The sequence below is a fragment of the Loxodonta africana genome, chromosome 3 (genome assembly GCF_030014295.1).
Source record: "Loxodonta africana isolate mLoxAfr1 chromosome 3, mLoxAfr1.hap2, whole genome shotgun sequence".
NCBI lineage: Eukaryota > Metazoa > Chordata > Mammalia > Proboscidea > Elephantidae > Loxodonta > Loxodonta africana.
The window spans coordinates 68,508,694-68,535,193 of NC_087344.1; the positions used below are offsets into that span (position 1 = coordinate 68,508,694).

The window sequence follows — 26,500 nt, forward strand, 5'->3', positions numbered from 1 at the left end:
AGCTTCTCTGTCTGGCCAACTCAGCTGATTACTCTTCAGTCTGACTACACAGTCCACAAGCCAAGCCTAGATTTGCTTCCTACCATTCTGGAAGGAGTCACTGGTTCATATATGATTTCAGTGCAGTTTGATTAGAAAACAATTCTTCCTCAGGATTAGAAAAGCTGAGGTCTAGGGACTGTCAAAGACACAGCATTTTGGTTCAAACACTTGGCTCTTTAGAACTATCCAAGGCAAGGAAAATGAGATGAGCTGAATTCCGACAGAAATCTTTATTAAAACGTGTCCGTCAGTAATATGTTAGCATACATACAATATACACACATACATATGTACACTCTGACACACCTCTCATGGATCGCCATCAGTTTAACCAATAAATTAAAAAAAAGAGGGGGGGTAGAAAGGGAGTGATTAAGGGCAAAATTTCCACGTTTTATCTGTTAAGAAATTGCAACTCTCTTAGAATTTCCCTGGGGAAAACCTGTGACCAGAGAATCTTTGAAATAAAATACATAAATTCCCAATCCCCCTCCCCCCTCGAAAAAAACCCAAAAGATTCCAAAAGACGCAGTCACAACAAGTGTGCTTCTCAGAACAGGAGCATTCATTCCACTTCATACTCTGGCTTCTGCACCTTCTGGCTTCAAGACAGCCTGGCCCTCAGCTGGGGCAGAGAGGTTCACATGGGCACTTGGGCTCGGTGCACCCTGGGCCCTGGGGGTAGAGGGGCAGGCTGCAGTATGGGAGCGGGGGGAGCCACACTCATCTGAGGTGATGTCTGGGACATCGTCCGACTGTGTATCAGAGCTCTCCAGGTCACTGCGGATGCTCTCAGGCTGGGCCAGGCTGATGTCCCAAGGTTTGCTGGCCAGGCAGTCTTTCTGTTCACAGCTTTGGTGTTTGCAGGAGGGATCCTCTTCACTGCCAGTGCCGCTGCCACCACCACCACCACCACCGCTGCCACTCCCACCACCACCTCCTTCTTCATTCTCTGGCATCTGTGCATGAACGTGGAGCGAGTCCTCTGTGCTGCTTCCACTCACCAGCTGATAGTGGCTTGGTTTGGCTTCAATATCCACTTGGATTTCCATATTGTTGCATTCTCTGTGGAGACAAAATCCACTCTGCTGAGTCAGGCATGGGGGATACAGTCTGCTATACCTGTTGGTAAACGTAGTCTATAGACTCAGGATTATGAAGTCCAAAGAGACAGGTTAAAGGTAAACTACAGCTCACTTTTAACAAAAAGAAAATTTAACCCAACATTCAGTTAAGAGGGAGAACAGCAATTAGATCCTTTTTGCTGATTTAAAACAAACACTCACACAGGATTGAGACTCAGGTAATCTCTTTAGACAAAGATCTTGCCAAATTCACCTAAGGGTTAGATCCTCACTACCGTGCTACCACTAGACAAAGCCAGAATCCCTATAGTAGGGAGTGCTGATTCACCCCATGGCAGAATCCCTATAGTAGGGAGTGCTGACTCACCCCATACCAGATATACGAGCTTCTCAAAAAGAAAGAGAGACAGCTTATGGGCGCCACATAAAGCATCAAGAGGGCAGAAACTCTTGACCCACAGACATCAATAAGCACCGATCTAGCTCTAAGTTCCACGTGAGTAGTAATACACTGCCGCAATGGCCAAGAAAAGACAAAGAGAAGAAAGAAGGGAAGGAAGAAAGAGAAGGAAAGGAAGAAAGGAAAGAGAAAAAAGCCTCTCAAAATCAAACGCTAAGAAGAAGAGCCAAGAGATGCCAAATACTCCCGTACCAAGAACTTGCTCAGTGAATTCACAGGATATACTACATAACCCCACCAGATGATACATACGGCCCTCACACGAGGCACTGAGCTTCTGAAGGCCCAGTGCCCAACCAAAAAATGCAACCTCTCCTGGGCATCTGACTGTTCACATACCTGTCCTGTGGGTTGTAGGAACTGATTATGGAACCGGCCATAGCACGAGTGCTTGCGTTGTCACTAATTGCACCAAGACTGGCTGTGTCTTTGGGGAAAACTTCCTTTTGGACATCGGCTTGGACTTCTAACCTGTGTAAAGAGGGGACGGTCAAGTTAATATAAGACCTGGGTATCCCAAGACAATCTGCTTACTGGCACATCTCCATCATTCCCTTGCAAATTGTGGTGATCTGATCTTCTCCAATTGTCAGCACAGCTCAAATAGATGCCCACACATTTTCTCTCTAATATACCTGTTGAAATCATCCCACCTTTCTATCCCTGCTGCTATAGCTTAACTCCAGGCCCTCAACATCAGCCTGGATAAGTGCAAGTAGGCTCCCTCTCCAGTATCCTCTAAGTCCAAGTCAAACAACCTCCAGACCAATGACAGCGTGGACAAAGACATGATCACTCTAAAAGTCCTCTGGGCTCCCTAATACCTGCAGGCATTTAAATTCTTTCGGATCTGCCTCCAATCTTTCTCTCCAGTTCCATCTCTCACTATAGATCTTAAATTCTAATCACTCTGAATTTCGTCTTTCCTTAAATACCTATTACTCATTTTATACCTCCATGATGTTGCAAATCCTTCACTCTGGAAGTTTCCTTTCTCTGACAAACTCATCCTTAGGCCTTAATGACAAATGAAAATGTCGTAACTCCTCAATTCAGAAAACCTGTCACTTTCTGCTAAGTGCTCCCACAGCACCTGCCTATTTACTGTTATCAATTTACATACCTCTCTCCCACTAGTCTGTGAGCCTCACAAAAGGAGGAACCACATCTCATCCACACTCGACCCTCAGTGCCTCCAACGGAGTAAGAACTCAAACATTTATTTAGCATTCAAACTACCCCCAGGCTATGCGACTGAAGACCATACAGGAGCCAGCCTCCTAGTAGCAACAAGCTTTTCCAATGGTCTCTCAGAGCTGAGAAACCGTAACGATTTCCTTTCTTGGCTCCAACACCATTTTGTTGCACACTGAAGTATTTCCTCATAATGAGTTTCACAGTCAAACCCATCTGACTCATTCACTTCCCATAAAAGAAAGGCTTTCACAGAACTGGAACAGCTGGACTGGCCAAGCTGCAGTTTCAGCAAGTCAGTCTCCAATTATGTCTGTCTGCTTATTTACAGGGGTGTTGGTTTTGAGAAAGCACAGCAGTGAATACTCCTGGTAAGTGGGGGTGGGATCCCCTAACAAGAGACAGCCAGGGTCATGAGACACAGATGGGTCAGCGGCCGCCTGCAGCTGTACATTCAAGAAGCCCCGATCCTGCCGCCTGTGCCTTTTTGCTGCTGCTCAGCCTCAGGTGCCCTTCAAGAATGTGTCAAGGTCCAGGAAAATGACGCAGCTCAAACACTAATTGAACAGAAGACCTGGGTTCTGGTTTCAGCTCTGCCATAGAATCACGTAAGAGTTGGAAGGGGCCTTTCACAAAGGCCATCTACTTAGGTGGTTCCCAGATCCTGGTTCACGTAATGACTGTGCTACAATCACCTGGGAAGCTTTTTCAAAACACAGATCCCTAGACCCCATTCCAAGAGATTCTTAATTTATTAATTCTGGGATAAAACCCAGTGCCATCAAGTCGATTCTGACTCATAGCGACCCTACAGGACAGAGTAGAACTGCCCCATAGAGTTTCCAAGGAGCGCCTGGAGGATTCGGACTGCCGACCCTTTGGTTAGCACTTAACCACTACTCCACCAGGGTTTCCTAATTCTGGGATAGAACCCTGAAATCTATTTTTACGCGGCTCCCCAGGTGACTGACAGGTGCTCAGGTGTAGGATCCATTCCATCTGTTGCTTGAATCCCTCTAACAGCCAATTTGCCATCTGGTCTCATTTTAAACAGTTTCAGGGATAGGCAGATCAGTATCTACTATGATAGCACATTCCTTCTTTAGACTTTCCTATAGATTGCCCTTATGTTTTCTATACTAACCAAAATTAGTTTTCCTATAGCTTCTGCCAGGGTTCCTGGTGGTGCAGTGGTTCAGAGTTCGGCAGCTAACCAAAAAGTTGGCAGTTCAAACCCATCAGCCGCTCCTTGGAAACCCTATGGGGCAGTTCTACTCTGTCCTATAGGGTCACTATGAGTTGTAATTGACTCAATGAGTTTTATATAGCTTCTGCCAACTGATCTTAATCTGCCTTTTGGCATGAGTCACAGAAAGAAGTCTAACCCTTTTTACAGTTGAAGGTCCTTCAGATATCTGAAGGCAACCATCTCCTCTATCTCCCTGCCTTGCTTTGCCTACATTTATCCCTTCCCTGACCCCCAAGTGTCTTCTCCAGTGCATTCATCTAACCATTTCTCATGTAGCATCTGTTATGCTCCCCTAAATACATTTTGGTTTGTCTAACTGGTGAAATGACAAATCAAGTCACAACTTTTTTAGATCATAAAGCTTTACATATTCTCAACACAAGTTAATAGAATTGATTTTCCTTATCTATCAAATGGGAATAAACAGATTGCTTTCGAGTCAATTCCGATTCATAGTGACCCTATAAGACAGACTAGAACTGTCCCACAGGGTTTCCAAGGAGCAGCTGGTAGATTTGAACTCTCGACTTTGTTTAGCAGCCAAGCTCTGAACCACTGTGCCACAAAGACTCCGTCAAATAAAAAAAGATTATACCACCAAATAAGCCAACAAGATACAGCATAAAACTGTTCAACTGAGAGCTAGTGACAGGCCTAAAGGAAAGCATGGCCTTGGGATTCCTACAAAATGCATACTCTCCTCTCCTGATGTAGACAGCCTAATGTGGTAGAGGGAGAATCTGAAGTCACAACAGTTATGGTGCAGTGGAAAGAACACTGAACTTTTCTAAGTCACTTAAGCTTCCTGAGCCTGTTTTCTAATTGTTAAAAAAAAAAAAAAAAATTCCATTGATAATTAAATCAAAATGAGATGACACACGGGACATGCCTAGCACAGAGATATGGTTCAATACAGGCATGCTACCCATTGTTGTCAAGTCCATTCCAACTCATGGAGACCCCATTTGTTACAGAGTAGAGCTGCTCCAGAGGGTTTTTTCTTGGCTGAAATTTTTATGGAAGGAGACCACCAGGTCTTTCTTCCATGGCACTACTGGGTGGGTCTGAACTACGAACCTTTAGGATAATAGTTGAGTGCAAACCATCACATGATACCTTCCTATAATTCCAACTGGTTCTGTCACAACTTACACATTTGCTTACCTGCTGTATTTCCCCTTGCCACTGGAAAGAATGCCACCACTCAGTGTGCCCCCAGAGAGGGCTGCAAAGCTGGCTGTTTCACTATAAGGCCCCTGCATAACACTGAGTCCATCTGTGGGGCTTCCACTGGTGCTCAACACACTAGTCAGGCCTTCAATGCTGCTTTCCCCAATGCTGGGATTCTTGAGGGCTCGCCAGGCATCTGCCACTAGGGGTAAACCAAACATTTCAATTCCACACAGAATAGCATCAAAACAGAGTCTGGCAGATATTCCCTACAATGACTCTTTACAGAGTAGAGGATTTTCATGTAAAAAAGTACTCATTCATTCAAACACTTATTGAACAGCTACTATATCCAGTTACCAGATCAGTTGTTTTAACACATGTTCATATTTAATCCTCCCAATAACTAGGCATTACTGGCCCCAATTTTAAATGAGAAAACTAAGGCTTAGAACTAGCTGCCTCATCCAAGGTCATAGCTAATCACACAAAACTACAGTTCTGACTCCAGGTCCAGTATTCTTTCCACTATACCATAGCTGCCATCTAATCAAACAAAGATTTCAAGATACTTTTAGGTCATGTGTTGATTCTAGCAGGAAGCTTAAAAAACCTCTGTGCCACAGGTTAGTTAAAATGGTACAATGGAAACAACATTTAAGTAGAAGTCAGAAGACCTGCTCTAGTCCCAGCACTGCTCAAGCTCTTGACCCCATTTAACAGATATGGAGACAAATGCTTAAAATTAAATTCCCATTAAATAGGGATAATAACAGTCCCCGCTCTCCGTCTTCAGAGGGTTGTTGTAAAAAAGCAAGTGAGATAATAACTGTGTAAAGTCCTCTGAAAATTATGAAGCTCTGTGCACGTACTAGACTATTATAATCACCACTACCACCAGCATACCAGCATACTTGGAGTTACTTGGAATCCTACTAGTTCATACCTGCCCCACAGAGGCAGGTACCAGAGGAATTGACCTAATAACTCCGGAACGAAGAAATGAGAATCTAAAAATACTTTACCCCTCTACAAAGCTCATTATCCACAGTAACCCAATGACAATCTCTGTAAAGTGTGCTTACATGTATCGATTTTTACCTTGTGTCCCATAAAGTCAAATGTGGGGAAAGTCCTGCTTTTACCTGTGATTGGACCATCATCTTCATCAAACTCAATTTTCACCCCCTTTCCATTGGCTGTGCTAACTCCACAGCCTCCTCCACGACAGAGAGAAATGGGCACAACCCCATAGACATATGCCAGCATAATGGGGACACCAATACCTGGGGGAAGAGAAGCAGACATGTCAGCAGGCTACCAGCTGCAACTGCCCTGAATTCTCCTTTCCAGTCTGAGCATGAACAAGCCCAGGCCACTTTATAGAAGGCCAAGGAATGACGTGACTGTCCCAAAGACGCAGCCTAGCCTACTGTAACAGAATGATGACGGGACTTGGCAGCAGAAAGCCCTGAATTAGAATCGTAGCTCCAATTTACTATCTGTGTGACCCTGCACATATCCTCCCAGGGTTGTCAGGGTTAAATGAGAATGCCCAGCACAGTAAGTATATGTTGCTTTCATTCTTCCCCTTCTGTTCTCTGCTGAAGGGCTAACCCTGCACCCTCCTCCCACCGCCCCCCCCCCCAAAAAAAAACAATCAATCCAGAATGAAACATTAGGATTGCTCTCCTCCTTGGCTCCCCTGCCCACCCTCGGGTAATTCCAAAATCTTACTGCTGTACAGCAGAATGGCTTTGTTGTTAAGAGCACAGGCTCTGAAGTCAGACTGCCTGGTCTCCTGCTCCAGCCAAGTGATCCTGAGTAAATTACTGCACCTGTATGCTGCGACTGTGCTGTTGTGAGGCTTCAGTGAACTAATACGTGCAAGATACTCAAAACTGCTCCTAGCACGTGGAGAGCCTCGATAAACGCTAAGTTATTATTTATATGCTTCCCCAAATACTGAGGCATTAGAAAAATCAAAATAAAATTTTGTTTTGTGGTTCTGTGACATCCACGGCAAGTGAGGGAGAAGGAAGATGCAAGCGAAAAACTAAACCTTAATTTTCTTTCAGTCTTTCTGTGTGTCAGACCAAGTTCTAGACACTAACTTAAGAATAAAAGATCCCAAGCCCTGATAATTTAGTGAGCCTGGAAAACTGAAAAATAATCATAATAATGGTGTCTAATTGAGTTAACTACCATGGTGGGTTTGGCACAAAATCTAGGAATCTTCCGGATGAAACATCCGGCCAGTTGGTCAAACTGCTATGGTGAGAAAGGTGATAGGAAACAACGAGCAAGAAGGTAGAGGAGGGGTGTGGAGAGAGAGGAATGGTGGTCCTGACTAGCTTACCAACACTAACTGCAGCAATAACTGGGGAAGCAATGACTGACAAAGTCACTCCTCCTGTAATAGCCAAATTCCTCTTGTGCTTGGAGGTTTTCCTTCCCTCATACCTGCTGTGGATCTAAGAATAAAAAGAAAATTCATGTCAACAGGTCAGGTCATCAGTCTTTTTGCCAGGAAAAAAAAAGACAAGGAAATATTGACTTTTAAACTATCTACATTAAAACATATCTTCCATCCTAAAGAGATATCTTTTTCAAATTTTAATCTAACTCAGTCCTGGAAGATATAAACTAATCCAGAAAAAGTTACTCCAAAAAGAGACAAAATAACTCAAGAGAATAAAGTATTTCATCTTTAAGTCACGGTGACAAACCAGGCCCAGGCTGTCAAGAGATGTGAAAGTTCTTAAGAAAATCCATTTAAGAAACTAAGGTTATTTTTATCCTGGAACCAGCGGGTTTTCAGACAGCTCTGAAATATAAGCTCCTCCCCATTTTCCTCAAATCTTTACCATCAAACCTGAAGCTTACAGGTACATGCACAGAATCCACCATGTCTTACCTTCCTACCAACATAAACGGGAATGCCAATGACCATGGCAGGAATGGCAATGCCAGCAATGAGGGAAATCCCCACCGGAGCACCAATCAATGTGCCCAGCTGCCAAAGAATTTTCTTCTTACGGCTCCACGGCTTCTTGCCCCAGAATGTGCAGCCAGAGGGGCTGCAGAGGAAACATATACTAAAGTTAATGTCAGTACTGTAAGTGCAGCTGTTGTCATCAGGAAGTCTGAGAAGAGCGAGAACCTTCTTGTCAGTAAGACTGATTAACAGACAGGTTACAGGAAATGAACTTAATACACAAGTGGGAGCAAAGGACAAGGCCAGGCTATGAGGGCACTGGGCTCTGAACTTTTTTGTTTAATAAAGGCATGCCTCAAGCCTTCCCTAAACCACCAGCACTGATCCAGCCTCCTTGACCTACACAACTAAGGATTTTGCATAGCCTGCGTACTCAGCCATCTCATCCAAACACATTGTATCCTGCACCTAATGAACACTTTGATTTGCACAGTCTTCTTGGCATGTGTCCTACCACATCTGATTGATTCTCTGCTGCAAACTGTGCTCCTGGGGAAGGAGTCCGAGAGACCTCTTCACACCCTATGTGCCAGTTTGGTACTGAGTTTGGCTACTTTTACTCTCAGCCCTTCAGTGCCCAACCATTTTTGCTCACTCCTTTTGTCTTTGTACATGTGTTTTTCTTTCTACTAGACGAGATAAGCAATTTTAAAAGTAGAGATCATGTCTCATTCACTCGTGCGTCCCCAGTAACTGGTACACAGGAAGTACTCAAATGTTTGCTAAATTGGAAATGGTGTTTCTTCCATACAATGAACGTTACATAGTAACTCCTCCTAGACAAAAGTTTTAATATTGATTCAATTAAGTCTTTGGAAACTCGTAACATGCAAGGAACTGTAAAAAAAGAAATAAACTTGGCTTTAAGATTAGACATGTACATAAAGTGCAAAGTATTGGTGAGGTTTATAAAAATAAAGATAAAGGAATGGCAATAAAGAAGAATGAAGCGGAAAAAGTTAGGGGATGGCATCATGGATAAAATGACATTTAAGTGGTCCTTAAAGGATGGCTAAGAACTGAACAAGCTGAGATAAAAGGAGGGTACTGAAAAGAGAGGGTTAGGTCATTAGAATGCATTTCAGGCCAAAGAACATGAATTAGTGTGGGAGCGAGACAGCACAGAAGAGAAAGCCCAGATTATTTGGAATATAACATTAAAAAAAAAAGAAAAAAATTGGGGTGAGGGGGGGAAGGTAGAAAAGAAGATTAGGGTCAGACTGTGGAAAGCCTTAAAAGCCATGCTATCTGGAAGGTAATGGAGATGGTCTCTGGCAGTTACTGAGCTGGAGAAAAACATGATCAGAGGGGTGCTTCTGAGGAACAAGGAGATTTCTTTTACAGCTTCCTTATGCTGTACGGAGAAGACAATATATCTCTTTCACATCCTTTCCCCTAAATCAATGAGAAAACAAGGCTATAGAAGCAATGGACACATTTTCCATCTCACCTGAGGTAATGCAAGTCTGAGATCTCTTTCATACAAAGCCAACAAAATTCACAGCCACATACTGCACAGGTCATGTGATTACAGCTTCCATCATTCATCTTGATAATGTAAGCACTACATCGTGGGCATGGCTTGATGTCATCTGCTAAGGGGGAAGGAAGAATGGGTAGAAAAATAACCAAAAACCAAACCAAACCCATTGCTGTCAAGTCAATTCCAACTCGTAGCAGCCCTATAGGTCAGAGTAGAACTGTCCCATAAGGTTTCCAAGGCTATAATCTTTATGGGAACAGACGGTTACATCTTCCTCCCAAACAGCAGCTGGTAGGTTCAAACTGCTGACTTTTCGTTAGCAGCTGAGCACTTAACCACTGTACCACCAGGGCTCCTGGGGTAGAAAAAACCAACAGTTAAACCTAGTTTGACTTAATTATTCCTAGGAGTATATGTAAGGAAAAAATGACAAAGCTGTCAAGAATTCTTGACTGAGAATTCCAAATTGTGTTAACTCACTTTATTAAGGGCTGACATAAAAAAAAAAAAAAATTATGTCTAGACCTTAGGAAATCTTATTAAAGGGGTTCTGTCTCATATTGAGCTACCTATTCCAATAGGTGGCATATTACACAGCACTGGAACCATACTCGAGCATTGAGACCTCCTTAGAGAGAAAGATGGTTCCAAGAAAAGTGGAAATTCCACCAGCCGATAGGCTGGCAGGGTTAAGAGCAGAGTGTTGCCAGGACAGATGGGCTGCATCCTGTGGCTGGCTTTAAATTTTGAGAAACTTAAGTTGAGGAAACTCATTTTTTGGGTTCACAAAGTGTCACTGTGATCTGCTGTTAACGCAACTCATAGTCCCTTTCTGCAATCCTTTCCAATTTGAAACCTAAAAACAATTGGTAATTCTATGTAGCATACACCTGGTAATTTTCACAGCAACTGAGAAACTATCCTATTACAAAGACAATTTAGAAGATCACACTGTGCCAGGAAAAAGTGAATGATAAAATCTTTCCTACTAGCCTCTCCCAAATGACATCAGTGAAATAAAATACATTTATAAAAGGCAATAAACCCACTGACAGTTTTAAATAGGCTTATTCTGACTTGTCAAGATTGGAACTAAACGTGTGACATTCCTCCTTTTAAGGTTAATCATTAACCCATACCAGTATTATTCCCTTTCCTTAAATCTACACCCTACTTTCAAAAGCAATGACACATTCTAAGTTAGTTGGAAAACAGTACAGGTTTAACACTAATGAAACGTCTTTCTACTTACAATGTAAGTTTTGAAAAAACTCCCATCAAAAGGAACTAATTGTTCTCTAAGAAGACATATTACCAAGAAGGTAGAAACCAGAGAATTTAATTTGTTGTATTCTGATTTTAGCTGGGTTGGATAATCTAAATGGCTGAAGAGGAAAGCTACATATTAAATATAATACTGGAAGTACTGCCAAATGATAGTTTCTGCCTTCTGATCCCAGTGAATACTTTGTTACACAGTAAGGTAATCTCTTTCTTCCAGTTTTGGACTCACACTATGAAATGCCAAATGAAGAGACAACGAGACAATGCTAACTTATACCTGGTCCAGATTCTTGCCCATAACTGAGGCCTGAAGTGTGCTTGGTCCGTACTCGCAATGTCTGCGCCCTCTGCTGACGAGCCATGTCGCATGTCTGATTTGGATGCCATATCTGCTTGCAGTGGTAGCAGAACTCAGTCTGGCAGCCTTCCCTCTCACAGGTCAGCTTTGGGCAGCTGGCACAGCCATAGGCAATAACAGCATAACTGAGTAAGAAAATAGGAAGTGATACCAGTAAGGTAAGAACGATCTAACCAACAGAGTTATTATTCATCAGTTCCAGTGGGTGAACACTGTTTGGTACCCTACCCCCACCACATACGATGCACAAGTGTGCCTGACCAACTGTAAAGCATTGCCTGTGTGAGAAAGTAGATTTCTTCTTAAGATTCCAAACACAAATCCTTTTATTTCCCCAAAAATGGGGAAAATATATTTAGCCTAATTTCTAGCATTTATTCTGTCATAGTTAGACTGCTTTAGGAGCAGTCTGCCACAGCAAGTTTCACAAATAACAGGGTACAAAACTTATTTCCTTTCGATGGCTTGCTATATTTAGAGATTAGAATTTGTTTACCTGAAGGGATGGAACATTTGTGAAATAAAGAACCACAGCAAAAACTAAAGCAAATGTACTTTTTCTACAGTGAAGCTGGTCTGATCACAGCCTAGGAGATGACAGCCGCAGATGGATTCATGGTCAGTCAACCCCTCCTGTACTGACAGCTCATCTTATCTTTCTACGTAACTTTTTCTTTTCAATTCAAATCTACACCTTGAATGTTTTCTTTCTTGACAGCCTTCAAGAATATCACCTATCTACATTATTAATACAGCATATGGCCATATCTTCCTTTCTCTTTTGACACATATTCTTAGTTTGAAGATAAGCAATTCAGGATCTACCAGCACCAGCATCAACTGTTTCTTGTACTTCATGTTTATTTACCAAGAAGCAGTCTCTCACAAACAATCCAATACATTTACAGTTATTAGCCTTTCTGACTAATCTAAATATTTCAACTACATGCTCAAATCATCCTAATAAGTGGGCACTTGTTTCAAACAAAATTAAAAAATAATTTAAAGAAATAAATGGAGAAGGGAAGACAGCAGTTACAAAGTTCACCACACAATTTTTAAAAAGGTCGATGATTGCAGGCTTCAGTGCTGCCATCTGGACTTTGCTGTCCCCTATTTCACACTCTCCCTGCAATAACCAAGGACCTTAAACAACTTATGCATAAGGCTAATAACGTTTTCTTGGATTTATTATTTATGTTTGTTTATTTGAATGCATACTAGATGTTCCTGTCAGCAACTCATGTTACTAGGTTTATCATGGTTTCTGCAAGTTGATTTCAGAATGAGTTACAAATATAGACGATAATGTATTACTGATGTTATATAATACAGGCTGTATGAAGACTCTTCTCCGAAAGAACAAAGTGAGAATAGGTCAATGTGTGAATGCAAATGATTCATATCCTGTAGGAGTTTTGAGCACATTTACCCCACCTAGGTGCAAAATAACTACTGAAGATAAACAATGGTTATCCTGAAGAAAGTGACATGCTTGTTATTTTGTGTTAAATGGAAAAGGTACTGGATGGCCTCAGGGAAGTATTTAGCCAACTTATGAAAATATGAATTAGAGAGATGGTAGGTCAGGAAGCCTTGATCACTTCATGATCCACTCCTACCTCACTTGGTGGAGGGTAGATATTAACAAATTCCATTTTTTTAAAAAGAGCATTTGGTAGGACTGACAATGTCAATTTTGGGTATGGAATTTGGTACCAAGGAAGAAAAATAACTCCAAAATATGAATCAACACCAATCTATTGCCATGACACAGAATTACTCAGGGCACGAGACTTGGCATTCCAGTTTTTTTGGGTGCCTAGTGTGGGCTCCTTGCCTCTGACTCATACTGCATGATACTGAGCTAGCTAAAATCTCCAAACTTTAGCTTCTAGTCCAAAATGGACGTATAGGTGCTTGCCACCTTCAAGTGTAGCTAAACATATGTTCTAAAATTACGTGACAGCTTGCCCTGAAAAGTACAGTTTAAAAAATATTGCACACTTTGTCCTACTTCCTTGCCTTTGGATACACTATTCCTTCTGCCTAGAAATGTCCTTTCCTTAACTGCTTGCCCTGGCAAGTACTTATCATCCATTCAAGAACCAGCTCAAATGTTGTCATCTTCTGTATAAAATCTACTAACCTCTCCAGGCAGCAGGCTGCCTACCTTGTGCCTGTGCATAATTATTTTATAATACTTATTGCATTATATTTTAACTGTGTTTATATGCTTGCTTCCCCAACCAAATGGTATCACCCATTTATTTATTCATCTCCAGAGTCTAGCACACTAGTACATACTTAAATTTATCCATGTACCTACTGGGTTTACTATATGCCAGGTACTATAACTTAAACCCCTTCAGGGGTAAACCTCTAAGTTCTGAATGGGGCAGTCTTCTTCCCAGATACTTGAAAGCCTCATCCTTGAGACCAAATCTACCCCAATCACCTTGTTTCTCCTCTTCCATGCCTTGTAGTGGAGCATCTCTCCTACCCTGCTCTCTTAGCTTAACCAAACATTCAGGTTTGCTAATTAGAAAACTAAAAGGGAGGTGGAGAAGATTACATGCTGTTAAGAGTACAGGCACACACACCCCTTCAGTTCGTACAACTTTTACTCATTTTTTTAATTCCCTAAATCTTCAAGAACCTCATAATGTGACACAATAGACCACAGCATTACCTAACTTCAATCCTAGAAAAAAATTCCCATTAGTTTGAATTTGATTACACTCTAGCAGACCCTAGTTGTCAAGGAAACATGTTCCTATATTACATCTGTGCTTCCCATCCCCAGGCCATGTAACTAGGTTACCCATTTACAGATGAACCCTAAGCATGTGTTCAGGAAAGGCATGGCAGACATGATCCATCCTTTTAAACACTCTTTGGGCACAAGCAGCTGCATTGGAGTTATGCTCCCAGAGTTAAACCTTAGCCAAGTTGTCACAACGAGCTGCACCCTCATCATTTTCTTTTTTCCTGCCCCAGTTTAGACCCACAAGTCCAGGCCAGACAACTGCAACAGCCTCCCTCCTCTCTGGTCTCTTTATTCCCAACTCCAATCCAAATTCCATTCCAAAATGTTTTCTAAGAAAGAGATATCATAAAGATATTACTCTTTTGCTTAAAATCCTTCAAGAAAAAAGTTGTTTAAATGAGTCTCCAATGGGATTAAAAACCTAAACTTCTTTGCATGGCACAGATAAGCCTATCAACTTGAATCCAGCCTGCCTTTTCAGCTTATCTCTAGTGGCTACCCTGATTATGGCCATATGCATCCAGAGGCTAACCAAACAAGACTCCAGACTTAGTGTTGTGACTTGTACTTTTGTACCTCCATGCATCTGCTCACAACACTCTGGGTTAAGATGTATTTTTCTCCACCCTCATCTTTGCTTGCCTGATACGAATTCTTACCTATACTCTATAAGGACCAGGTGAAAGATCACCTCCTCTGTTATAAGTCTTTCCTGACACCGTCAGACAAAACATAGTGTTCTTTCACCTATGCTCTCCCGTTGCTATTGAGTCAATTTCAACTCACAGTGACCCTATGGGACAGAACGGAATTGCCCCATAGGGTTTTCAAGGCTGTGATCTTTACAGAAGCAGACTGTCACATCTTTCCTCCACAGACCAGCCTGTTGGTTCAAATCGTTGACCTTTCAGTTAGCAGCCAAATGCTTTAACCACTGCACCACCAGGGCTCCTTACCCATGCTTTTAGAGCACTTGCATTTTCTTTAGTATTTATCACATTGCATTTATAATTTCATACCTACCTTACTTATCATCTGTCTCTTCCTTCACTGACTGAGATTTGTCTGGCCCAGAAGAGCTAGCTCTTCCCTCACAAATGTGCTAGGGATGAACAGAAGCTTCCCGTTTATTGCACAGCCCAGTTCAGCTGTCCCAGGAAGGTCATTAGCTGATACTATCTGCTGAGGTTGGGTGGGAAGGGGGACTCTGCAGGGGCTAGAGGCAGCGATGAGAGGCTGGAGTGGTGGACCGAGAGGCTGGAGTGGTGGACCTAGAGGCCAAACTCTGTCAAGAAGGACTATGTCTAAGTTCTTTTTTGTAATACCCAGTACTCACTCAAGATTCAACACTATATAACTCTCAATAGTGTTTGCTGGGTGATCACCTGTCTGTCTTCTTCTTGCCCACCTCCACTCTTGCCTTTGTTTCTCCTCCAAGAACTATGCTGCTCATATTTCTTATATTTCTATCAAAATTCACTCATCTACTATCCCATTCTCCTAGCGACTAATTGAAAGATTTTTTAATGTAAGGGCTATAGAAAAAGTCAGAATATAGACATTCTAGTCTTAGAGAACTCTCAATCAGAGCACAAGATTAAATAGGGACACTAATACAAGGCAGGCCAGAGTGATAAGAGTTTAGAAAACAGCAAACAAGAAAAGCTTTCTGGAAGGAAAGTTTGAGTTAAGCCTTAAAGATGCCACAGGAAAAACCAAAATATGTTTCGTGGTGATCTAAATTTGGGGAAATTATACCATATACCTCCACCTGAAGACTTACAATGCATATTAGCCTGTTTAAAGGCTCTTTAAGAAGTTCAGAAATAAACTTCCTCTGTATTTTGTTTAACTCAGTATTTCCCAAGCTTATTCAATCACTGGACATTTTTCTTTTGAGTAATGCCTATATCATACCTTGGGAAATATTGAAGTGGATTAAAAACATAAAGAATAAATGGTTGGAGACTATAAAGGGGCTTAAATGACAAGGACAGATCATAGAATAAATTCCTAGAGATATAATAATAAGTCATTTTACAGATTCGGTAGTCTATGAACAAGATGTTCCACTTTAGAATGAGTAGTTTGGCAAATATGAGAAGGATGTACTGAGCTGGAGGATGGTGTAGATGGTAAGGAGAGGAACGGGAGAGTTGTGGAACAGGAGGTGGGAGCCAAATGACTTGATAATTTGGGTTGGGAAGAACTTGATCTGTGGGCAGTAAAGATGGTCCGGTATGGGAGCAGATAACAGAGATAACTGGGACTCGAGTTTCTCCTCTAATGGTCATCTATGACTTTTACCAGGTCCAAAGAACAGTTCAGTTTAAAACAAAACAAAACAAAAAAGAGAGAATCACAACATGCAGTGAAATACAAAAGCTATTTTTCTACTGGCATTAAAAACAGGCAGCAAAACCACTGGCCATATCAGACATCTGTTTGGGAAATGACAGGATTTTAAAATTATCTTTATCTAACACCTTCAACTGAAGATCTCAAAACACTTTACAAACGTTAATTAAGTCTCTCAACTCAGGGAAGGATTATGCCTATTTCAGATAGGAAAAACAAAGTAGACAAGAGGCTGTTAACAGGAATCAGAAAAGAAACTAGATTCTAGCATCTGGGGCTTTCTCAACATTGTCTTTGGCCACTACTTGACTAAATGCACCCCAAACAGTAGCATTCCCAATAATGGGGGCTATGTTGACAAGCTCAAGCTTTTTAAAATAGAGGTTGAGCAGAAAAAATATTGACCTTGGTTGGAGTTAGCACCAGTACTCCAAGTCTGTCTCCACTACTTACTAGTTATATGACCCTGAGCAAGACACTAGATTTCTCCAAACTTCAGTTTCCTCATCTGTAAAGCTAGATCAAATCTATCTCATAAAGTTGATAAGGACCAAATTAAATTATGTATGTCTGGCACACAGCTAGTCAGATGCCAGCTTGCCTTCTTTTTCTAAACATTACCTTCTTTAAGGCCATAGACAATACTTTCTTCAAAATGTATACAGATTGATTGTTATAATTGTTTTAACTAATTTTTGAAGGAAAATAAGCTCTGGATGATACTACCCAAATAATTGACTAAAATGAGAAATGGCCTCATTTTTTAATAACTTTCAAATGAGTAATGGTTTACAGTGTCACCAAGCTGCAAATTAATTTCTGTCCATTTTTATTGATGTGAACAAAGAAATTAACTTTGAAGAAATAAAAAACAAAAGGGGACTTAGATATAACCAAACACCTCAAGGGACTGGTTTACTGGGTTTGAAGGCTTAAGACCATAACCTCATTGGATAACTCAGTCATAATATAGTTATAAAGTTTCTGTTCTACATCCTAGGTTTGGTGAATAGCATAGGGGGTCTTAAAAGCTTAAGACTGGCCATCTAAGATACAACTACCATTCTATATGCATCTGAAGCAAAAGAGAAAGAAAGAAACCAAAGACTCGAAGATGAGTCTACAGGACCACTACAGCCTACATGAACCATGGCCTCATCTACCCTGAGACCAGGAGAACCAGATGGTGCCCGTTTTGACCTTTCTAATAAGAGACACGAAAGATGGACCCTGACAGAATGGGAGAAAACTGTAGAACAAAACTCAAAAATTCTTTTTAAAAAAAAGTCCAGACTTACTAGATCGGTTGAGACTATCACCCTGAGATACCCTTTAAACTTTGAACTGAATAATCCTGGAGGTCACATTTCAGCTAAATAACAGATTGGCTCATAAAATAAACAATATCACCAGTCAGTACTGTGCTCCTTTAAAAAATCATCTACGAGACCAAGTGGTCAATATTTACCTAAAGCAAAAATGAGAAGATAATGGGGGCAGGGAAACTAGATTAATGGAAAAAGAACAACCAGAACATAAATAATGAGACTGTTGACACATTGTGGATAACGTAATCAATGTCATGAACAATTTGTATAGACATTGTTAAATGGGAACCCAATTTACTGTGTAAACTTTCACTGAAAACGCAGTATTATTTGAAAAAGGAAAAAGAAAAAGAACAAATGCCAGTTCTTCTGCCAGCGTCAGCCACCTAATGTTTACAGACTGCCGCCTCCTGGCCTGGGCTCTAGCTTTCCCATCTAGGGAGACCTGGCTGAGAAAGGGTGAGACACCAAGGAGGGGATAGGCTTTAGGCCTATCAAGATTTGAATCCTGGCTCTGCTCTTAAAAGCTGTCTGATCTTAGGCAAGCAACTTCTATGCCTCAGTTTCCTCATTTGTAAAGTGCAGATAACCAGACCAGGTTCCTGGAGTAGTTGTGAGGATTAGACAAAATGAGATTCCAGAGATGAGACATACAAAGCTTTGGAATAGTGCCTGGCATGTACTAAATGTTCAATAAATAGTGGCCGTTAATATTTAAAAAAACCAAAGGGGAGCTTACTGAGAAAGGTGATCTGTATCCAGTCACAGATCTGCTCTGAAGCAGCCACATTTCTTAGTTAAAATTCAAGGATACTTGCATCCCAAAAAGGGAGAACTATACAGTATTCTCTTAGGTTAATATTAATTTTGCTCAGAAAATAGATCAGCACTGTTTGCAAACTTAAATACCACATAAATTAACCTCTTAAGGTCAGCAAAACCTCCAAGCCCTTCCAAGGGGCCTAGAAGGTTCTTTCTGATACTTATTAACTGAAAGTGAAAGTGATCTGCCATAGGAAAACACAGTACCTTTGATGGCAACACTTCAGAGTAATTTAGAAACCTCACCTCTGTGAGTTAAATAACACACCCATCTCTAAACAACTTTGGCAGAACAAAAAAACAGAACTTAACTCACTCTCCTAGACACTCTTAGATCGCTCCTTCTGAAAGGGCGACATCATGGAAACTTCAGAACAGCCTTATATAGGTTACAATCAAAAGCCTTAAAAGGGCTTTTGATTGTAACCTATATAAGGCTGTTTAACTCTTTTGAAACAAAGCATCACACAGCATTTTACTAGCATTACATGTACACACTGCAAGGAGTCCCTAGCATCTTTCTGTCACCAAAGCATGACACACAAGAATACAATGATCTGCCCAAGGTCACAGAGCAGGTAATGGCACAGTCTGACTCTCAACCACTTAGATGAGCCCCTCTTTGCTGCATGCAGCCATTCATGGGATATACTGACAGTAACACAGTCAGATTTTAAAGGGGGGAGCTCTCCAGTGAGAGCTCCAGTGATGGTATTATGTCTCTGCAGATAACGCACATTCTAACTCACTGAGCTTAAAAATTCAGCATGCACGGTGCATTAAAAAGACTCACAGTCATCAAGAACTCAAGATCAGAGGGGCTGGAAAATACATTTTCTCCTACCATACCAGTCTCTCTGCATCCTTCTCAGTGGCCCCCTGCTTCTACAAACAGCCCCTCCCTGGACAAAGAAAGGAGTCTGTCCATCCCTCAATCCAGCCCAATGCGGCAGGGTAAGAACCACAGGGAGCTTCCCAATAGCTCAGCAGAGATGACACACAGTATCCAGAGCCCTCAGAGCTCCTCCAGTGAGCTGTCCTTCTCCCCTAGGGCCATTCCCGTCACCTCCATCCCAATTTAAGAGTAGTGGTTGTCAGGCAGAACACGCCTTCTCTTGCAATGCTGTTAGTCTGCCCACAGCCAAAGGGACACACCCCTCCGAAGCGCGTCCCCAGAAAGATATTCTCATTCCCTTCTTTGCCCAATGTCCCTTCCCCACGCCCAGTAAGAAATTGCCTCTCCCTACCTCCCGACTTGATGGACAGCTCCTTTCCCCTCACCGACCGCTCAAGCCCTTGGGGCGCTCGGTGCAAGCCCAGCCGGGGGTTCGGGGTGACCAGGTCGCCGCAGCTGCCACCTTCCCCTCGCTCGCCCTGGTCACCCCTCACCTCCTCCCTCGGAGCTGCGGCTCGCGCCCCGCCGGGGTCCGCCTCTCGGGGCTGGCCACACGCCGGCCGCGTCCTCGGGCCTGGGGCGCCCCCGGCCCCACGCCCCCGCGCTCACCCGCAGTCCGGGGCCGGGCACCAGCGGCAGTCGGGGTCCGAGGCCAGGTAGCGGCGCAGCATGAACTCCTCGTACTTGAGCATGAGCGGCGGGTCGGCCAGCAGCAGGCGGATGTCGTGCGGGTTGAGCCGCTCGCTGCACTCGGGGCAGCTGATGGGCACCCGGCTCTCGCTGATCTCCAGGCGCAGGTAGTGGCGGAGGCAGTCCCGGCACGAGCGGTGCGGGCAGCTGAGGAGGCGCGGGGCCCGCTCGGGCGGCAGCCGCACCAGGCACAGCGGGCACTCCACCTCCTCCGGGCCCGGGTCGCCGCCCTCTGCCGCCTCCTCATCGTCCAGCCCGGGCACGGCCGCCGCCGCCGCGGCCTCCGCCTCCGCCTCTGCCTCCGCGGCCGGCTCGGCGGCCGGCGCCTCGGGCGGCGGGGCCTGGGCCGCGGCCGGGGCCGGGGCGGGGGGCGGCGGCGCGGCCGGGGGCGGCGGCTCGGCCTGCGGCTTGGCTCTGGAGCGCCGGCCGCGGCCCGAGGCGGAGAAGACGCTGTGGAAGGTGAGGCGCCGGCGCCGGCCGCCGCTGCGGCACTTGGGATCGGGCGCGGCCGCGTGTAGGGACGTGGAGCGCGGCGACTCGGAGTCCTTCTCGGAGCCCATGGCCCGCAGAGGGCGAAGGGCGAGGGGCGCCCAGCGCCGCCACGGCTCCCGCCTCCTCAGCCCCCTCAGCCGGAGCCCCGGCCGCCGCTGCCGCCGCCTCCTCGGCCGCCCTCCCGGAGACAGAACCAGAGCGGCGGCGACTCAGTGGTTATAAAGCCTCCGCCCCGCGTGCAGCTGCCCACTGCGCAGGCGCTGCGCCGGGACACCTCACAACCCGCGCCGCCAGGCCGGAGGGGCGCTGGGCGGGGCCGGGCGGGCGGGGCTGGGAGAGGTGCGGCAGAGGGCTCCGCCTCCTCCCGGCTGGGGGTTGCAGGGCGGCCATCTTGTAGGCGGTGGGAGAGTTTGCGCACAGCCTCGCCCCTTTCTGCTTCGTGGGTTTCTGCCCCAGTTCCGTGGTCCCCGCTCACATCGTCTTCAAAGTGGACTTTTCGGTGCACGTGTCCTCACAGGCTAATTGCCACTTCCAGCAAATGATGCCTCAGTTACTTCATCTGTAAAAAGAGACAAGGGTTAATCAGAGGGTGATCCCAACTCATGCACCTTCCAACATTTCTTTTGTTATTAAGCAAACGGTATTGATAAAGAATAGACTCGTGCAGAATATATGTATTCACTCAGCATCTACAAAGTGTGAGGCATTAGTAGATAAGATAGGTAAGGTACCTGTTCATAAGGCACTTACAGAATAAAGTTCAAACTCCTTAATCTAGTATTCAGTACTTTCTGTGATGCAAGCTCTATTCCTAGGTTCACCTCCCATTATATCCTCTAATACCTTAGCTACTTACCATTCCTGGGAGGAGGCCCAGCATTTTCTTACCTGGAAATGCTTTTTTTTCTTCCATTTTCCCACTCCTCAGACTAGGGATGAATCTGGACTATTATGTTTCCTAATGGGAGGCAGGAAAATGGCTTCGACAGTAATGGGAATGTATCAGATAGGATTAGACTCATTTGCAGAGAGAAAGGAAAAAAAATGGCTTATGATAGAAATTTATTTCTCCATGAAAAATAAGTCCAGAGATAAGCAGTTCAGGGCTGCTTGGCCATCTTCAGCATTTGGTTTCGAATCACCAGGTCACCTTGTTACTGTCCACATTCCAGAAGGAAGGAAGATGGAAAGAAAGGCACGCTGTCTACCTTTTAAGAAGACTCCCTTGGAAGTTCTGCACAACATTTTTGCTTACGTCTCACTGGCCGAAACTTTGTCACATGGTCATACTTAGCTGCAAGAGAGGCCGAGAAATGTCTTTTAACTGGGTACACTGTGGCTTCTGTAGTTGTCTTTTTCATGGATGGTATTCAAAACCATGAGAGAGGTCCCTAGGGATAAGCCCTGGGGACCTTCATATTTTTGAGGTGAAGCCATTGCATAAGAGCCAGCAGAGGAAACTGAGAAGCAGGGGCCAGTGATACAAGAGAAAAACCAAGCAGTCATGATGTCACAGATGCCAAGATAAAATGTTTTCAGGAGGGAGTGGTCAATTGTGACAAATGCCGCTAGAAAATCAAGAAAGATCAGATAAGTGACCATTGGATTTGGCAATACCAAAGCATCCTATAAGGAGGAGGAGGGTTCCTCCTCAAATAGGAAGGCAGTTTGTTGTTGGATTGCTAAAAAAATTAATGTCCGTATGTTGGTTAGAATAGGCTAGGCTCTGCTATGGTAACAAACAGCGCAAACATCTCAATGGCTTAACACAACAATGGTGTATTTTTCCTACTCATGCAAAGTCAGCTAAGGATCCAGGCACTCTCCTGGGTAGCTCTCCTCCACTCCATTAGGTAACGCAGAGATTCAGGCTGCTTCCGTCTTGGGCTCCATCATCTTAACGTAAGGCTTCCAGGATTGCCTCAGTGGAGGCAAAGACAGCCGGAGGGTTGAGTACCAGCAATTAAATACTTCAGCTTGGAAATGACACACATTACTTCTGCTCCAGACCATTAGCCAGAATTTGTCACATGGGCCTAATCTAACTGCAAGGGAGGATGGGAAACGTAGGGGGAAACCATAGACTATTTAGTAAACAATATTATCTCAGCCACAGTTCCCATGGTCATCTTTGACTCTGTTCCCAGTATCCAACATCTTGATCAATTGCAGAGCCCTCTTTAGATGAGGCATGTGCCTGTGGTGGGCCTGGAGGCCAGAGAGACGGCTACCTTGTTCCTTGGGTCAGATTGTGCTGAAGAAGATGAGGACTCCTGATTCTAGGCAGATCCAGATCCAGATACCTTTCAGATGCTGATCCCTATGCACCTGACAGAAACATCTGTCAGAATCCTAGCTTGCTGAAAAGCTCAATGCTCCAAAAGTTTTCTTGTCCTGGCACTGGCTCCCAAGCAAACTCTGCCCCAGCTCAAAGCTGCCACCATCAGTGTTTTGACAGGAAACTGACCTCTCATGGATGCCGTTGGACTCTGCAATGGCCCCATTTCTTCTGGATTTTCTCCTCCCCTGAGTCCACCACCATTGAATAGAAGGATGACAGCAATTTCTCCCACTTTTTTGTGTCTCTCCTTGATATAAGCTGAGTAATGACTCAGGGGGATAGCATGAAGGAGAGAAGGATTCTCACTCATATATTCACTCATTCAGTAAACATTTATTATACTTGTTTTGTGCCAGGCGTATTCTTTGCCAGGAACTAGGGTCATGGAGATAAAAAAAATAGTCTAACGGGGTTTACAGACAAGAAAGCAGATCACTAGGGTACTGGGTGATGAGGGCCACATACAAAAAGCTGTAAGAGGCCAAAGAAGGGCACGGCAAGCTCTGCTAAGTGTGGTCAGGGATGGCTTCATATAGGAAGAGTCATTTGAGCTGGGTCAGGAAGGATGCATAGGAGTTGACAGTTTTTAAGAAGGGAAAAGGAAGTTCCAAACTGAAGAAGCCTGGAGGAAAGGCATGGGGGATACAGTACAGGATAGTTTGAGAAAGTGTGAATAGCAGGGTGTGCCAGGAGTCGAGAATGTCTGAAAGGATACAAGAGAGAAGTGAGAATTGAAAGGTTCTGTATTATGGTTCCACTGGATGTAAGGAACAGAAACCCGACACAAAGCCTAGGCCAAAAGAATGATTTTGGGCTCATGTAAACTTTGAGACAAGTACGAGGGCAGCTAGGCCCAAGGATGAACTGAAGCTAGGGAACCAGATTCCATCCAGCTCTCACACTCCATCATCCATCTTTGCTTCTTTGCATGTTGGCTTCATTTTCTCAGACCATTTTCTTCCCCAAGCTGGAACTGTGGCCAACAGCATTCCCCAGCTCACACCTCCTAGCTGCTTCACTAGAGAGGTAATTGTCTCCCATTTTTCCAAATCCCCCCAAATCCTGCAGGACTGATCACATGCTTACTCACATCCTTGGTCATGGGGGATGGGACAACATGATTGATAGTCCCCACCTGGACCATATGGTTGTACCAGGGGAAGGAGCCATTTTCCAAAAAGAAGGAGCTGTTCCTTCACAAGGGAGAAGTTAAACAGGGCAGGTGAAGCATGAAATGTTCACCACATATAGGTTTCATCTAGGCCACCAGGAGCCTTGAATGCCAGACTGAGGAACTCAGCCTTTTTTCGGTTGGGTGGTGGGGCATCGTGGGAAGGTTTTAATTAAAGAGAGATACATACATACATACAATGAAGATGACCTGCAAACCTCCCACTTTCCTTACTTAAAAAAAAAAATGCCCAGAATTGTCAAACCTTGCTTCTTTGTACATGCTGGTTCTGTTATGCCCTTCCTACCATATCCACTTGGTACAATCCTATGCATCCTCCTGGGAATATTTCCATTATCCCTGCCTCCCTTTCTATAGTCAGACCCACCTCCCTCCCTCCTTTGCGTGTTCTAGGTACAACGTAGATAACTCTAATGTTGCACCTACAACTATGGTGACTCTATTCTTCAATCAGGACACTTTTAAGAATGAAAGGAAATACTGTTAATTGCTGTGGTTCAAAAAGTACCCATTGGACTGTCCCAGGCAAGCCAGAAGGTATGTCACTAACAGCCAACATCTCTGTAACAACTGGTGTTGTAGGGTGCCATCAAGTCACCTCTGACTCATAGCAACCTTATGTATAACAGAAGGAAACATTTCCCGGTCCTATGCCATCCTCCAGTCATTGGTGTTTGAGTCCATTGTTGCAGCCACTATGTCAATCCATCTCACTAAGGGTCTTTTTCACAGACCCTCTACTTTACCAAGCATGATGTCTTTCTCTAACTATTGGACCTTCTGGATGACACGTCCAAAGTAAGCAAGACAAAGTCTTGCAATCCTGACTTGAGTATTCTGGCCGTACCTCCCCCAAGACAGGTGTGTTCATTCTTCTGGCAGCCTGTGGTATATTCATCATTGACACCACAACTCAAATGTAGCAATTCTTCTATCTTCCTTTTTCATTGTCCAGCTTTCACATGCATATGAGGCTACTGAAAATACCATGGCTTGGGTCAGGCACACCTTGGTCATTGTCTTAGTTATTTAGTGCTGCTATAACAGAAATTAACAGAAATACCACAAGTGGATGGCTTTAAAAAGAGAAATTTATTCTTTCCCAGTCTAGTAGGCTAGAAGGCCACATTCAGGGTATCAGCTCCAGGAAAAGGCTTTCTCTCTCTGCTGGCTCTGGAGGAAGATCTTTGTCATTAATCTTCCCCTGTTCTAGGAACTTCTCACAGGAACCCTGGGTCCAACGCGCTCTGCTCCCGGTGGTGCTACTTTCTTGGTGGTATGAGGTCCCCCTGTCTCTCTGCTAGCGTCTCTCTTCTATATCTCAAAAGAGATTGACTTAAAACCCAACCTAGACTGAGTCCTGCCTCCTTAGCCTAACTGCCTCTAATCCTGCCTCATTAACACCACAGAGGTAGGATTTACAACACGTAGGAAAATCGCTACAGATGACAAAACGGTGGACAGTCACACAATACTAGGAATCATGGCCTAGCCAAGTTGACAGACATTTTCGGGGAACACAATTCAAACCATGACAGTCATCAAAGTGACATCTTTGCTTTTTAACACTCTTAAAAAGATCTTTTGCAGCAGGTTTGCCTAATGCAATACATGGTTTGATTTCTTGACTGCTGCTTTCACGGACATTGATTGTTGATCCAAGAAGAATAAAATCCTTGACAACTTTAATTTCTTCGCCATAACATCTGGTAGTTGGTTCTTTTATTATTTATCTCACTCATATCTCCCAACAGCCTGTGAGATTGGTATTGTTATCTTCATTTTCAAGATGAGAAGATGGTCCCCACACAAACAGATTCAGCCCTGGGAAGTAGTCAGTGTGAGAGACTTCTGTAGGAAAAACAAGCACCTCATGGCAGCTGCCAGCTCCTGTGCTTTTCTGAGGGCAAAGAAGGAGTTAAGAGGAGGGAGCTGCCCAGTGGCTTGGGACAGGGGAGGGGAAGACCCCAGCCCTCATGGCTGCTTCTATTGGCAAGTCAGGAGTGGGGAGGGGAACAGGGCTGGCAGGCATTTCAGACTCCAGGCTTGAGGGAGCGTCCTGCATTCACGTGTGCTTTTCCAAGAAGTTTCTGGGCTCAAGAAATCCAGATCATCAGGGACTTTTATAAAAATTGACAGAAGAAAAATCACTCAAATAAATTTGATGGCAAGCAAAAAAAAAAAAAAAAAAAATGAGAAGATGGAGTTTCAAAAAGAGGAGACTTGTCATACGGCCAGAAGGCAGCAGAGCTGGCCTGGGAAGCCAGGTGGTGGATTCCAAAACCTGTT

The 26,500-nt window shown here is 43.9% G+C and overlaps 1 protein-coding gene across 2 annotated transcripts; it reads right to left on the bottom strand.

Moving 5' to 3' along the window:
* Positions 1–253: 253 nt before the first annotated feature.
* Positions 254–20,791, bottom strand: RNF19B (ring finger protein 19B). Of its 2 annotated transcripts, none has more exons than XM_064281661.1 (9): positions 20,106–20,791; positions 11,243–11,448; positions 9,649–9,793; positions 8,118–8,280; positions 7,560–7,674; positions 6,346–6,486; positions 5,195–5,402; positions 1,927–2,058; positions 254–1,107 (listed from the first exon to the last, which is right to left on the bottom strand). In XM_064281661.1, the coding sequence occupies exons 1-9, from the start codon at positions 20,744–20,746 to the stop codon at positions 618–620; spliced, it is 2,241 nt and encodes a 746-aa protein (XP_064137731.1). In that variant the 5' UTR covers positions 20,747–20,791; the 3' UTR covers positions 254–617. The 2 variants fall into 2 exon arrangements, with proteins under 2 accessions (XP_064137731.1, XP_064137732.1); XM_064281662.1 differs by having other exon boundaries at positions 9,649–9,790; positions 20,106–20,789.
* Positions 20,792–26,500: the final 5,709 nt, after the last annotated feature.